Consider the following 13419-nt stretch of genomic DNA (forward strand, 5'->3'; position numbering starts at 1 on the left):
AGTGACCACGCACAAAAGTGAGAGGGAGTGTGCTGTAGTCCAGCTGCTAAATGTTTATGCACTATTGGGACATCAGCTGTACTTACTCCTGGACTGCTTTCCTGCTCAGCCCTCAGACATTCATCAGAAAGTGACACAGTGACAGTTTCATTTGGCAGGGGAAAAACACTAAGACAACTTACAGACAAGCCCTCATTTGGATAACTCTTTTTTTCCCCCCTATTGCTATTACACGGTGAGGGGAGTGTCAATCACTGGCCCAGCGGCAATGTACCTTGTGACAATTACCCCAGTGCTGCACAAATGTTCCTCCACATTTAATTAGCTGGTCCTGGCTGAGGATTGCAACAGTTAGGATTCAAACACACCACAAACTGGAGTGAAAGAGGAGTAACATTGATAAAAGGCATAAGCAGAGAAGCAGTAAAAGAATAATTATGTCAATTACTCATCAACTGGGTTGCCCAAGCAGCAAAACAATTCAGTCCATAATTATTCTGTGTGTGACGATTAATCACTTATACATATCTGCTGTAGAATGGCAGCTGTTAATCATTCCTGCTCAATTTGTTGGCAGGATGCTTTGAATGATCCCTCATCCTGCATCCACTAACTGAAAGAGGTGTAACTGATAGAAAGCAGTTATAACCAATGTACATCTATGCACTTTACTTTATAACTTTTTCCAATTACTGCACATAACTTTTGGAACTCCAAATTTGGAGTTCTATTAACTTTTAATAATCAAACATCAACTTCATGCCACAGCCTGAAAGAACAACTGGGACATACCACGCATGGGGCAGTTAGATGGAGCTGCTGACACAACAGTCTCCTGGAAGGGTGAGTTTCTTGCTGGTATTACTGAGCATCCTTGCAGATTTAATGGGACCTTTTAATGAAATTGGATAAAGCTATAAAAAGGCTGTGGTGGCTATTGATCTACCAAGCTCTCTGCTTTACATTGAGAAATTATTTCAGGGAGGAGAAAAAAAAAGACCATTTTGGAAATTAAATTTTGCTGAGTAATTAATGATGAGAAGGGATGGATATCAGTTCAGATATCAATCTGACTGGACCGTAGCAAGCATGAAATGTCCCCACTTAGTTGTAAGAACTCTATTCAAATAATTACCTTGTTCCTAATGGCTCTAATAAAGACACTGAGTTTGATAATAAAGTACATGCTTTACTATATGTAGGTAAACCCATTAGACGTCTAGCTGAAATTGGTTTGCTATCTACTCAAAGATTCTGCCACTTTGGGTGGTAATATGCCATATACTCACATCAAAGTAAATACACTGCCAGTAGACAGGCAGTACTACTGTGTCTACAGGATTTTGGGAAGCAATTCCAGCGAAAGGACTGATGCTTTACTTGAAAAAGGTCATTTCAAAACAGTTTGAAAAAGTCATTTCATAATAAGGAAAGATAGGTAAATAATCATCCCACATGGGAAGAAGTTTCTTTGACAACAGGTATGTCATTACAGTCCCTAACTGTCTACGCAGAGAAAAATAAGTGTTTAAAGAAAGGAGAAAGACAGAAAAATGAAAGACATCCCCATGGTTCACCCGCAACAGCTGCCGCCGCCATGCTCTGTGCCCATCTGTCCTAAATGTATGAAGCATATTAGCTCCTGTGAGACTCCCAGGTACTGGCAAGGGACAACGCACACTGATGGGCTTGCAGTCAAACAGAGGAGAGCAGGCTCCCTTTGCGATAACAACTCTAGTTTAGTATCAGCTTTACCTTAATTCTTCATTAAGGTAATTTTAAAGACATAATTAATCATGGTGAGTTAAACAAACACTGCCAGCAAAGTTCACAGGGGCTGACTGTCAGAACTGTGATGCGCACAACTGGTTGCATTTCACTGATGAGGTGTGTATTTATATTTCAATTCTATTACAATAATAACGAATATGAAAGCCTGTTATATAGCAAATTAGGAAATTAGAATACAAAATAAAGTAGTGTTCCTTTAAATTAGGTTTCCCACCCAAAGTATACAACAAAGATGCATGCCTAATTCATGTTTTGACAGTTACAATATGAGCAGCGAAGCTGTTTTTATCTTCCTGCTTTATTTTTGGTACAAAACCAGCCTATAAAACGTGGACATCTTACCTCTGTGCAAAGAAGGTTTAGGGCAGTGAAGTCCCATTTCTTTACATGGGCTGTGTTGTATCTCAATATAGCATCCTGTACAAGAGAATAGTTATTTATTCATAGAAGACCATTTTTAATATATAAACTGTATGGCAGTAGATTAACAGCAGGTTTAATGCACAAAAATATTCAGGTTCTTAAATTACAAAGCTTCTTTTAATACGGGATACAACTGGATATATGCAAAGTCTGCCACCCTGTGGTTGTTTATGGAATAGGTGTTGTGACAGTTTAATTGGAATAATACCTTAGAAATTCTACAGTATAAAAAGCATTTGTCCAAATAAGCCAATATTTTATTCCTCACCGTTTCTACGTTCCATCCACACCAACCTCAGCTGTCCACTTTTGAACAACCAAAAACAAGGTTTTCACAAATGCTTCCAGGGTGGAAAACTGGAGTAATGTTTATGTTTCCCACTTCTTTCTCTGCAGTCACTTATCACAAATTGAACTGTGTGTTCAACTCTACTGAAACACAACATGGAGACTAGGAGGTACCAAAACAGAGAACTGCTGAGACCAAGCAAAGTAAACTGTGTTCCCTCCCACTCCTTACAAATTATAATGCATAATGTTATTGTTTGCTAACATAAAAAAGATGGAGAAAAAGACAATTAGCACTTTTACTAACTTTTAGTGTTTCATTACCGACTTGAGAAAGTAACTTCACATTTAAAAGGTGTTTATCCTGTCTCAGTGAGGACACATACTATATTCAGCAGAGTCCAGCCCAGCACTGTTGTCTTACCCTCACATCCAGAGAACTTTTGAACTCTCCCTGCAAGGCAGTGCGGATCAGCTCCCACCGACTTTGGACACCACTGCCATCCTACACGACACAACAAATGACAAATTGCTTTTACTGAAATGTTCCTACAGTAACAGACCTTGTTATGATACAGGGTTTGTTTTGAAAAGCATGCAAAGCTGTGATGCACTTGTATAGTATACCTCAGTCTCCATAGGAAACAGATTCTTCTCAGAGCAGGGCATCTTCACAAACATATCATCCCACGCATCTTTGAACTTGCTGGGGTATGCAACAGGGACCTCTCCTTCTCTGAGGAGATCTGTCTGTAACGAAAACAAAATGACAGCAAAAACAAAATGACATCACAGGTAACAGTTGTGTGTAGAGAAGTGATGATTGAGATACCTGCTTTCTATCTTGGCTGATCAATAGTTGGCTTTTAAAAACTTCTGAGACTAAGAACATGGCATGGTAGACGTTATGAAATTAAATAGTCAGTCACTTCTAAACAAAATGTATTAAGAGATTGCTATATAGCTCTTAAAACTGAATACATATATAATTGGGAATAAAAGCTTGACACTTGTTTTACCAAAAGTCATATGTTCCTTTTCTGGCTGACTGAACAACTGGAAATCAGCTGCCCTGATTTAAATGTGATGCGTTTTTTTTAAACAGCAATTAAAAGTCTAGTATTCTTGTGATTCAGGGGGTGATGGGGAGAATTTAGCTTGGTTGGCAGTGGTTAGTTGATGTTCAGAGCAAGTAGTAGCTACACAGCAGCATTCACAGTGTTCCTGTGGAGGACACAGTCTGATAGGAGCTTTACTGACAAGAGGCCCTGAGGGATCATGAAGGATGGCTTCCCATGTTTCCTTATCTTGTTCTCCCTTCTTCAAAGATTACAGATCCACCACACAATGCCTATTGTTATGACTGTAGTATTCTTTCCAACATACCACATTCAAAAATCACACATAGTACAAGTGGCTGTTTACTCACCCGGACTGTGACAGTGTGGTGAGGCGCTGCTTTCAGGTGAGACAGAGGGGGGGCACACTGGGGCATTCTGTTCAGCTCATCTATGGGTGTCCCCAGCCATCCTCTGTCCATGTTATGAAATGCGAATGAAACTCTGTAGCGCAACAAAAACAGGACAGGGCAGTATGCTGCACGATTATTGAAGAACATTGTAAGCATAGTGGAGCTAGGACACTACAGGAATTTCATTAATTGGCAAAGACAGAAAGTGGAAGATAGAAAATGTTTCACAAGTACCTTTCGAAAAGAGCACCTGACTGGCTCATATCAGATGAACCACTGTACTCAGCATCATCAGCCAGATGGCCTTTTTCTTTGGCCGAACATCCAGAATCAGAGACAAACTGCTGTGGTTCCTTTGTAAAGCCAGAGTCCTCTGTACAAGCACTGCCCTCTAAATCCTTGTCTGCAGAGCTGGTCACGAACAAGGTTTTACAGATGGGGCTGTCCGGACTCAGCATCTCCACATCACTGGGTGTACTGACACCCTTCTTGGGACTATTACTAAGACAGAGAGTGAGTTTTGGATTTGGAGAGTGTGCAGCAACACCAGTTGTTTTTACAGGGTGAGGGCCAGGTGAAGTGGGCCTCTTAGATTTCTGTCCGTTAGAACAGGATGATGGGGCTGTGTTACTTCTGCTGCCTGTAAGAACAGATTCATCCAGTCCATCTTCAGAACCACAGTCCATCAAAGTCTGAGATGCTACGTCATCTTGCATGTTCTCAGTTAGTGCATAGTCTTTTAAATTGTCACTCTTTTGTGGTAAACAAAGAGTTGCATCTGTTAAGTTTGTTGTTGGAACATCATTCTTTACTTCCTCTGGCTTGATTTCAGCAGCCATACTGCAGCAGGACAGAAGGAGACCAAAGTGAGAGAAGGCCTTGTTAGTAGGCTGAATCTACAAAGTGTACACTTATGACCTTATGATCATAACAATGCAGGTTCCATTTTCCCAGAGGGCACTTTCTTAGTAGTATATTCTATGTGCTTAATCCTTAATTCAAAACTTTAAATTCCAAGAATGTGTCCAATCATAAACAAAAAGCTTCAGCACAAACAATCCTAATGCTAACGTGTCTGATTTACCTGCTTTGAGAATCCACCCCTTCATCCATCTTCGACTTTTCAGACAAGAGGAATTAACAAAAGCTGCTTGATAAATAAATAATTCACATGGTGAGAAGCTGCGACACTGATAATTTTATACATGCCAACAAAGTAATGACATATCTATATACTGCCCGTTTTTAGGTGACACTGGACTTTACACAAAGCGGTGTTTATGTTTGGTTTTAGAAGGAAACTACACTCAGACCTTTGGCCCATTTCACTCAGGTCTTGAGGCTGGGCAGAGACTTTCGATTCAGCCTCCTGCCAGAGGCATCAGTTTCTGACAGATATTTGTAAAAACAAACAAGAAAAGCTGCTGCTGGCAGGTTCCGCACAGATGCAGTTAGCTAGCTAGCGTTAGCTAATAAAACCTAACTAACCACTTCTAACATTAACGTTACCTTCACTGTAAACAAAAAAATATTAGTAGGTTTCTTTCCAAAAGAATATAGTTAGCTACTATCTTACTACCTTTATGCGAACACATCTTGCAAGACAAAAAAACACAAGTAATCGTGAGCCAACTAGCTTTGATTGGCTAAAGATCTAGCTAACGTTTAGTACATTGCGCTAGCTAGCTACCGTAACATTATCAAGCTAACGTTAGCAATGCTGTGTCTATTAAAACAAGTAAATACAACTTACAAGCATGCCCTTCTTTGTGTAAGACTTCTGAGTTAGATGCATTACATAATTATTTATTTATTTTCATATACTATTTCTCCCCTGAACATATCACTCATGATATCGTCCGGTTTACTTTCACTTCGTTGTTGCAGGCAGCTGCTGCGCCTTGACGGCAGGAAAATCGGGACCAATCCAGGCGTGTTTCTTGGGAAAGGAGGCGGAATCGTGAGTCGGTATCCTAGCAACGTAGTCTAAAAGGAGTCAACTGTCGTGCAAACATTAAAGAGACAAGTAAAGAAAAATGTCACTCCCCGATGTGAGTGAGTGCAGATTTGAGTCGCGCATGCTCAGATTTAAACGGTTTACGGCATAACGTGTCATACTGAAATTTGTGAAATCTTTGAAATTATAAACTTTTGTCATTACAAACAATAACAGAAGATGGAAATCATTCAAAAACGTTTTAGCTGTCTTTGATTGTTTGATTGCTAACGTTAGTTTAAAACGCCATTCAAGTGACAACCTTTGTTGTGTTTGATTGCTAATTTGTAGCCAGCAGTGAACAAACTTCGTTAAGTAGGTCTATTTTTATTCTGTGTTGATATTACAGAAGTCTCTCGTTAGCATCGTGTAGGCTACGCGACTCAAATCTGCACATCGGGGAGTGACAAAAAGTGAAAAAGTAGGAACAATATCAAGTAAAGTAATTCAATTCAAATATCAGTAGTAAAAAAATCCTTAGAAGCGTATGTATTTTTCCCACTTCAACAAGACGCTTTATTTCATGTTGATCTTGGTTTTAGCCTTAGTTCATTGGTTTTTGTAATAACTAAAATTACTACTCGGTTTTCTCCTTATTGCAGTCATGTTTGACATAAAAATATTATTAAGTGAATTTTACAAAATAGTATAAGTCTAAATATATCTAGGTAACCATCATGTTGATGCACTTCACATGTTAACATAAAACAAAAACAAAAAATGAATGTTTTTAAATTGGTAATACAGGTAGACAGTTTCTGATTTCAAATGTGTGCAAAATGTAACAAAAATGACAAATTTGTTTAAAACTAAGTTTATTAAAATATATAATTCTTCACATTCTTGATTGTTAGTCTAAATTTAAAGAGTGATTATTTGCAACACAGAAAATATAATGTAAGCAATACTGGGTGTGCAAAAAGTAAAAGTGGACAGGTGTTAGTATTGCCGCTTTCTGACCAGAGGGATTTTTGCAGTTTCTTGAACATATAGTTTCTAGGACCCTATTTTTCTTGTGTTCTGACTGGACCAATTTGGGGATTATTAAAGTCCTCTGGCCACAGGTCTTGTAACTCTTTCAGCTCCTACTTCAGGGCAGGGTCTTTTCCCTTTTTCGCATAGTGGTGGTTAGATGGCTGTGGTATAATTACAAAAGGTCAGTTCATATGGCCGCTTGGCCAGTGTGAATGCAAATGACAAAACCGGTGGAGAGTAGTTAGTAACACTGTTTAAAAGTGGATTGTTCTTATAACTACGTTCCTGTAACTACTTGGTCGGAAAGAGGCTTATGTGAGAGGAGAATGCTAAATATCAGCCTGCTATGGCATCAGCAGAGGATGTTATTGCATATTTCTGAGGAATGGTAACAGTGAAGAGGACTGTAGATTTGGCAGCGGGAACACAGACAGTTTCTTTGCAATGCTCCTTAGGAAAAAGGCTTAACAATCTTCATTGAGATGTAGTTCTGTGGATATAGAATAGACGCAATTAAAATCCACACAGATTACAAAATACTGTGGATGAATACAAAATATAAATGGCAGCTTCAGAAATATTAAAATCAATAAATTACCAGTAAACTATGTAATCTTACCGGTAAGGAGTAGAACATGATCCCAAGGAACAAGATAACCAGCAGAAGAAAAATCGCTGCAAGGAAAATCCATTTGAATCTGCGCCAAACAATGAACTTCATGGTCTTGCAAGGGTTTATAAACCAGAAGAATGAAGTGTCAGGGCGGCTGTGGAATAGAGAAAGACAGCAACATTCACATAAGTCACGTGATGCAATTCATACAGATACAAAATCCTATTTTCGATGCATTGTTATTGTTTTAAGTACTCAGATTTATTACTTGGGTGGGTCCAGTTTGGGATTCATGTTTGGCTCATCTCTGCCTTTCCCAGCAGGTCTCTCCTCCAACTCCTTCTGGTCCACTATTTCCAGTGTCATCTCTACTTTCCCCTGTGGAGTTTGAAACACAGTCTTAAACAGTAACCAGAAAAAAACGTAACTCAGGACTGTGCTGTGGACATAAACATACGCCAAGCACATGTTTCCCATCCTGCTCGATCGCGCATGGCCACCAGCCTCTTACAGACTTCTGGGAGAATAGTGAATTAGGCAGTGGTCTTTTGGAAGGGACTGAGCCCGCCATCCCAGGCAACATCTTTAGGCTGCACTTTTCTGGACTCTTAGCAGGAGATATCAGATTGAGTAAATCCAGCTCAACTGAACCTGTAACAGAGACGTAGACAAAAAAAAAATTGTCTTTTATAGCAGCAGTCCTCTCCAGCAGATATCTATCTTTCAAAACCTTCCCTTTGTGTGGTCATGGCATAAAATGGGGTTAATATAACTGCTGTTTCACCTAAGTAGTCATCCATGGAGAATTTGTCATTGTCCCAAATCTGGATGATCAATTTAGGAGGAATCCTAAATTCCGTTTTGTCCAGATTCCAAAAGTGTTCCTGTAGAAAGACACAAAATTTAGATTAATACCTGTCATCATACTAACACAGCAACAACAAAACGGTTTGGTTATGAACAAAAATCACTGCTGCTGATGCCTCTTATTTGTTTGTGTGTGTCTGTGTGTCTTGTTTGTGAGTTGTGTGCATCGTTCTTGCTGTTGTGTTTTTGTCGTGTCTCCCTCCGTGTTTCCTCTCTTTCTTTTAGAGTGAAACATTTAATCGCAAGAAAAGATTGTGGAAAAGGTGCACTGTGCCTTCTTCGGTGTGTGTAGTGTACTTTTGTTTGACTGTTTAAAGAAAAAGATTTGATCACAAACAAAAATCACTGCTGTTGATGCTTTGTTCCTGCTCCATGATCTCACTCACTTTCCTCGAGACAAGACACAGCTGTTCGGCAGGCAGGTAGTCAAACCCAAAGATGAACCTCCAGTTGAAATTTCCATCACCATCCAGAGATCTGTAGTGGACATCTGTCTTCTGCTTGTTGTCCTCCATACCTGGCATCCATCTAGAATGTTAAATTCATATTAGCTATGTGTAATATAAGTACCTTTGCTCAGTATCTTGCTATATGTAAGTATCAATAAGGGTTAAGGTAAGAGACAGGACAAGGAATGTACCCTTTAACGTAGATGTCACTCATGTTTTCTCCAGTGATGCTTGTTTCATCCAGAGTGACATCAGTTGTGTTCCAAATGATGGCCCGTAAGACGTACCTGTTTTAAATATAGCGTTATCTTTGACCCTTAAATGCACAATGATAAAAGAATATTTTCTCAAGTATCTCTTACTTCTTGGCTTTGCGTGGAGTGATATCACATGGGGGCCCTGGCAAACCAAGGTTCTTGGGGAAAACGTCTACCCACATTTGAATGTGCCCCTGTATTTGTAGAAATTTGTAGACTCTTTAAAAAAATAAAAAGCTATCAACGAAATTAAAATGTTAATTTTGCAGAGCACCATGTTCATACTTTATCTCTACTACCTGTAACTCTACTAAAACAAAAATAACGTGGTGTTATTGCTGTTGCTTTAACCTGAGACAGGTTGGGTTGGTGGGAGCTGCACAGGGTTCTGGTCTCCACATGCTCTGGTACCAAGCCCTGGGTTCTGAGGACATGCAGGGCCAGCCTCTCTCTGGCTGGGCCCAAGTGCGGGTGGATCACAGTGTTTGCCTCTGTAAAGGGCATGGTAGATCACAAAGATTAAGGATGAAAGGATTATCTTAATATCAAAGAGCCAAAATGAGAACAACATACAACTGCAGCATACTAATTAATCATTGTTAAATATTCTGTTAAGAAAATGTAAGTTATAACACTACCAAAAATACGATAATAGGGCATTTGAGAATGGCAGTACCAAAATCTTGCAGGTTGTACTGTTTTCCTTTGAAAGACAGTGAGCTGCCATCTCCCTCTATGCGTGGAGGAGGGGCACCTCTCACTCTGGCCTCGTTCTGGAGGATCTGAGAAGGCTTCAGCTGGTCTCTCCACTGATTGATCCCTGAGCTGCAAGAAAGTTGTAGCTTTGTAGGTTTGGCTTTGAGAAGTTAAAACCAATCAAATAAGTCCCTGGCCTACTTTGTAGATGTCTGAACTACACTGTAGACATTGTACTGTTAAGAGTACATACTTACACACAGTAAGTCTGGGGAAGGCCACAACAGGACCTGAAACGAGACAGGAGTCTGTTCTCCAAATCGATCACCGTCTCACCCACTTTTTCATCTCTGCTCAGTAAGTCAAAGTCATACACAGCAATCTTCAGGTCCTTGTCTTGAGGCAGGAAGCAGGACAGCTCAAACATCCTGGACAAAAATGAATGTAATGTTTGCGTTGCTTCTTTACGTTCCTACTGTGAACAAACTTAAAATTGTCCGTAATCTTTGAAGAAATAGAAAATGAACATACATCCTAGTGAGATAAACACATTGCTGTCTCACCTCCCAAACTCTGGATTAAGGGTTTTTGGTTTGTAGTTATCTCTGTCATCCAGTGTTTTTCTTCCCAGTGAAATCTTAATGTATGGGTCACACTAAAATGAAAATGCATTAAAAAGAGCTTAGCATCAGTAGCTTCAATCAACTTTTTCACCAAATAAAATTTAAAGAGTGGTTGTCATTCAATTTAGTACTAAACCAGGGTGGTTGTTCAGTTGCAGCTTCATTAATACTCACTAGGCCATTTGTATCCTTAGGCTGCAGGTCAAGACAGCGCACCACATAAATTCTGACCAGGCACTCCTGAGGTCTGCTCTCAGGAAGCTCTTTGAACTGCCGGGGTGGAGCTGGCACCCCTGGATCATCGGAAAGTGGGTAAACCTTGAATGAGCCCTGAATATCACCAAATAGGACAGCACAATTAGTAACAAAACATTTCTTCTACAATATAATAACATTCAAAGAGGAACTGTATTCAATATCAAGGTAACAACAGATTGTAGAATCTCTGTTGACAAATTCATTTTTCAGTGGTTTGTCATTCTTCCTGAAAAATAAGCTGCTAAAATAAAAACACATAAGCTGTCCAACATGGGTCTAAATATAAATGAACGGATTGCCTACATATCTATAATAAAACACAACTTTATTATACACTCAAATGTCTTTAACTTACCATTACACAATTCAAAACTTGAATCACAATGCATGTATTTGTAAATAGTAAAAATTAAATCAAAGAAAGAGTTTAATTTATTAAATTTATTAAATTTTAATTCATTAATTTATTCCTATCCCTTAATATTTGTAGGTCACTAAACTTGGTCAGTCTTTTTAAACATTTTTTTACAGCCTTTAATTATCAAATATGGATACAATACAAAAGAAGGATCCATATAATCCACATATTCAGGACAGGGTGATGGTTTTCAACTACAGACGTATACTACTGTAGCAAACCTTCACAGACATACCAATCTGCAGGCTAACTGTCCATCTACTGTGTTAATGAAATTCATACATTATCCACCAGAGGGCAGACAAGGGCTAGAAAAAGTGTCTGTGCAGCAGTGAAAGCAGAGATTTCTCATGTTACAATAGTTCAGGTATAATGGGATGCTGAGTCACACGGGCATACTTCTTCAAAATGTGGCTTTGTTACCTTGAACTCTCCCACCACAGTGGGATCATCTTCACCATCTTCGGTCTTCCCTCGCTGAAGTTTGAAAGTGCAGCAGAAATCAGTGAGTCCCTGGAACTCTGCAACTTCTTCTAGTTCACTGTTAAACACCTGCAAACCACATAACACAATGACTGACAGAAGAACACAAATTACATTTACATTTACATTTTTCAGGGAATGATTGTAAAGATTTACAAAGAATATGTTTACAGCATGTACTATCTAACAAAGTACACAATGGGATACATTGGTAGCAGCAAATTACCTTTCACCATGTATTTAGCACATTTAAATAGCTCACATTACTGTATTGTGTGCAAAGTTAACTTAATGTAATATTATATGCAGCATTTTCTTTGTCATGTGTTAATGTTCCACCAAAACAAGTTCCTTCATGAGCCATTGCTGCTTCCAGAGCTTAGCTTAGAGACAATAACCCAGAGCGTTTTTTATCTCCTATCCAAGAATGTACGTGTGGTGTAGCCAGACCTTACCCTACTAGCGTCATGGAGATAGGTTTGGTAATGCCAGACTTCATATATTGTATATCTACTGCATCATCCGCAACCCAAAACTAAATCAAACATTTTATTATGGTGAGCTTTCACCCTAACTAACTATACTTCACACCTTACTTGCAAGTTTTTACAAAAATCCCACATTCATCTTGTTTTTCATTTGAAGAACTGATTCTGCACTACTCATGTGAGAGAAAAAAAATTCTTCTTTCTGTTTTGGATATAATACGACTGCAAAGTCTCATCAAAATGAACAAGAACAAGGACATTCTGGTCATCATAACCCTGTCTTTCACAGATAGCTTTCTGCACCAACACAAAGAAGGAATCAAAGAAAGATTAAATCAATAATTGTGTTTTTCCCAATGTGAAACAACATGTTCTTACCTGTAACGTGTCGTATCCCTTTTTCAGGTAAGGCCCACACTTCTCCTGCTCTCCAACAGAGGCATAGAACTTACTCCACCAGTCTACTGATTCCTCCTCCTACACAATAGAAAATAATGATGAACTTTTTATTTATTTTATTTTTAGATATGCTATTTATAAGTATCTGGGAAAATAGAAACATCTTACAGTCTCTGGTTGGAGCTGCAAAGTGAGACGCCAACAAAGATTCAATAAATGGAAGTAGACAGAATATATTGTCTCCCAACTTTTGTGAGTGTATCATTATGTACCTCAGCTTTCACGATGGGTCTCTCCTCAATGTCTATGACAGCATCTCCCTGGGCAGCTGCCATCATTGCCACTGCAAAGTCAATGGAAACAGGATACAATAAACCTTTACTGTATGTAGCTGACTGTGTATCTGCTTAAGTCCATGCATGTGTGTATATACCTCTAGCAGACAAGCATTCCTCACTGTTAATGCAATAAGGATCACAGCGGAACTTCTCCAGGCAGTCAATGGTGCACTGACCCACCACGGGTTTCCTACCAAATGGCCGGTGGTCGATTACCTTAAGCACAATTGGAGGGGTGTACATCTCCTCTTTGGGAAGAAGCTAAGGTAGGAAAACAACAGAACAGGCCTGTAAGAAAATATAGAAAGTATACACATTAAACAATATTTATAGAAAGTCTGATGGTTGTACCACTTTGAGCAGCATCACAGATCCAGGGAAGTTGGGGTTCTTCTTGAAGTTCTTGACAATGGCAGTTTGAGCAATCACACCACCACACTCCACTATCAAACTGGGGGAAGAAACTGTGGCCAACTGGTAGGTCTTCATGTTCCTTAAGCCCCAAGTCAACACCTGGGATCAAATAAACACATTAACACATTTATGAAACTAGTCTGGGCAGATCATGGGTCTAGCATGATAAAAG

General features: G+C 39.2%; 2 protein-coding genes across 5 annotated transcripts in view; both read right to left on the reverse strand.

Annotated features, from left to right (window-relative positions):
- The window catches only part of parga (poly (ADP-ribose) glycohydrolase a), a 25684-nt gene extending 19690 nt beyond the window's left edge, over positions 1 to 5994 (reverse strand). Inside the window, exons 1-7 of one of the 2 annotated variants that reach the window (XM_032541385.1) lie at positions 5727 to 5994; positions 5058 to 5120; positions 4208 to 4813; positions 3932 to 4064; positions 3130 to 3252; positions 2927 to 3007; positions 2134 to 2208 (exon numbers count right to left, since the gene is read on the reverse strand). In XM_032541385.1, coding sequence (XP_032397276.1) covers positions 2134 to 2208; positions 2927 to 3007; positions 3130 to 3252; positions 3932 to 4064; positions 4208 to 4813; positions 5058 to 5086 — 1047 coding nt within the window. In that variant the 5' untranslated portion in view covers positions 5087 to 5120; positions 5727 to 5994. Of the gene's footprint in view, positions 1 to 2133; positions 2209 to 2926; positions 3008 to 3129; positions 3253 to 3931; positions 4065 to 4207; positions 4814 to 5057; positions 5124 to 5726 lie in introns of both variants that reach the window. The other variant, XM_032541386.1, reaches the window with a different exon arrangement.
- Positions 5995 to 7249: 1255 nt separating this feature from the next.
- myofl (myoferlin like) overlaps positions 7250 to 13419 on the reverse strand; it is a 21929-nt gene continuing 15759 nt past the window's right edge. For 2 of the 3 annotated variants that reach the window (XM_032540547.1, XM_032540545.1), the window contains 19 exons: positions 13185 to 13346; positions 12929 to 13094; positions 12768 to 12838; positions 12664 to 12678; positions 12475 to 12573; positions 11549 to 11677; positions 10624 to 10779; positions 10390 to 10481; positions 10084 to 10254; positions 9807 to 9955; positions 9482 to 9621; positions 9236 to 9324; positions 9065 to 9160; positions 8811 to 8952; positions 8342 to 8441; positions 8015 to 8208; positions 7826 to 7935; positions 7564 to 7711; positions 7250 to 7434 (listed from right to left, as the gene is read on the reverse strand). In XM_032540547.1, coding sequence (XP_032396438.1) covers positions 7396 to 7434; positions 7564 to 7711; positions 7826 to 7935; positions 8015 to 8208; positions 8342 to 8441; positions 8811 to 8952; positions 9065 to 9160; positions 9236 to 9324; positions 9482 to 9621; positions 9807 to 9955; positions 10084 to 10254; positions 10390 to 10481; positions 10624 to 10779; positions 11549 to 11677; positions 12475 to 12573; positions 12664 to 12678; positions 12768 to 12838; positions 12929 to 13094; positions 13185 to 13346 — 2268 coding nt within the window. In that variant the 3' untranslated portion in view covers positions 7250 to 7395. The remainder of the gene's footprint in view (positions 7435 to 7563; positions 7712 to 7825; positions 7936 to 8014; positions 8209 to 8341; positions 8442 to 8810; positions 8953 to 9064; positions 9161 to 9235; positions 9325 to 9481; positions 9622 to 9806; positions 9956 to 10083; positions 10255 to 10389; positions 10482 to 10623; positions 10780 to 11548; positions 11678 to 12474; positions 12574 to 12663; positions 12679 to 12767; positions 12839 to 12928; positions 13095 to 13184; positions 13347 to 13419) is intronic. The other variant, XM_032540546.1, reaches the window with a different exon arrangement.

This window comes from Etheostoma spectabile, chromosome 17 (assembly GCF_008692095.1).
Source record: "Etheostoma spectabile isolate EspeVRDwgs_2016 chromosome 17, UIUC_Espe_1.0, whole genome shotgun sequence".
Lineage (NCBI taxonomy): Eukaryota > Metazoa > Chordata > Actinopteri > Perciformes > Percidae > Etheostoma > Etheostoma spectabile.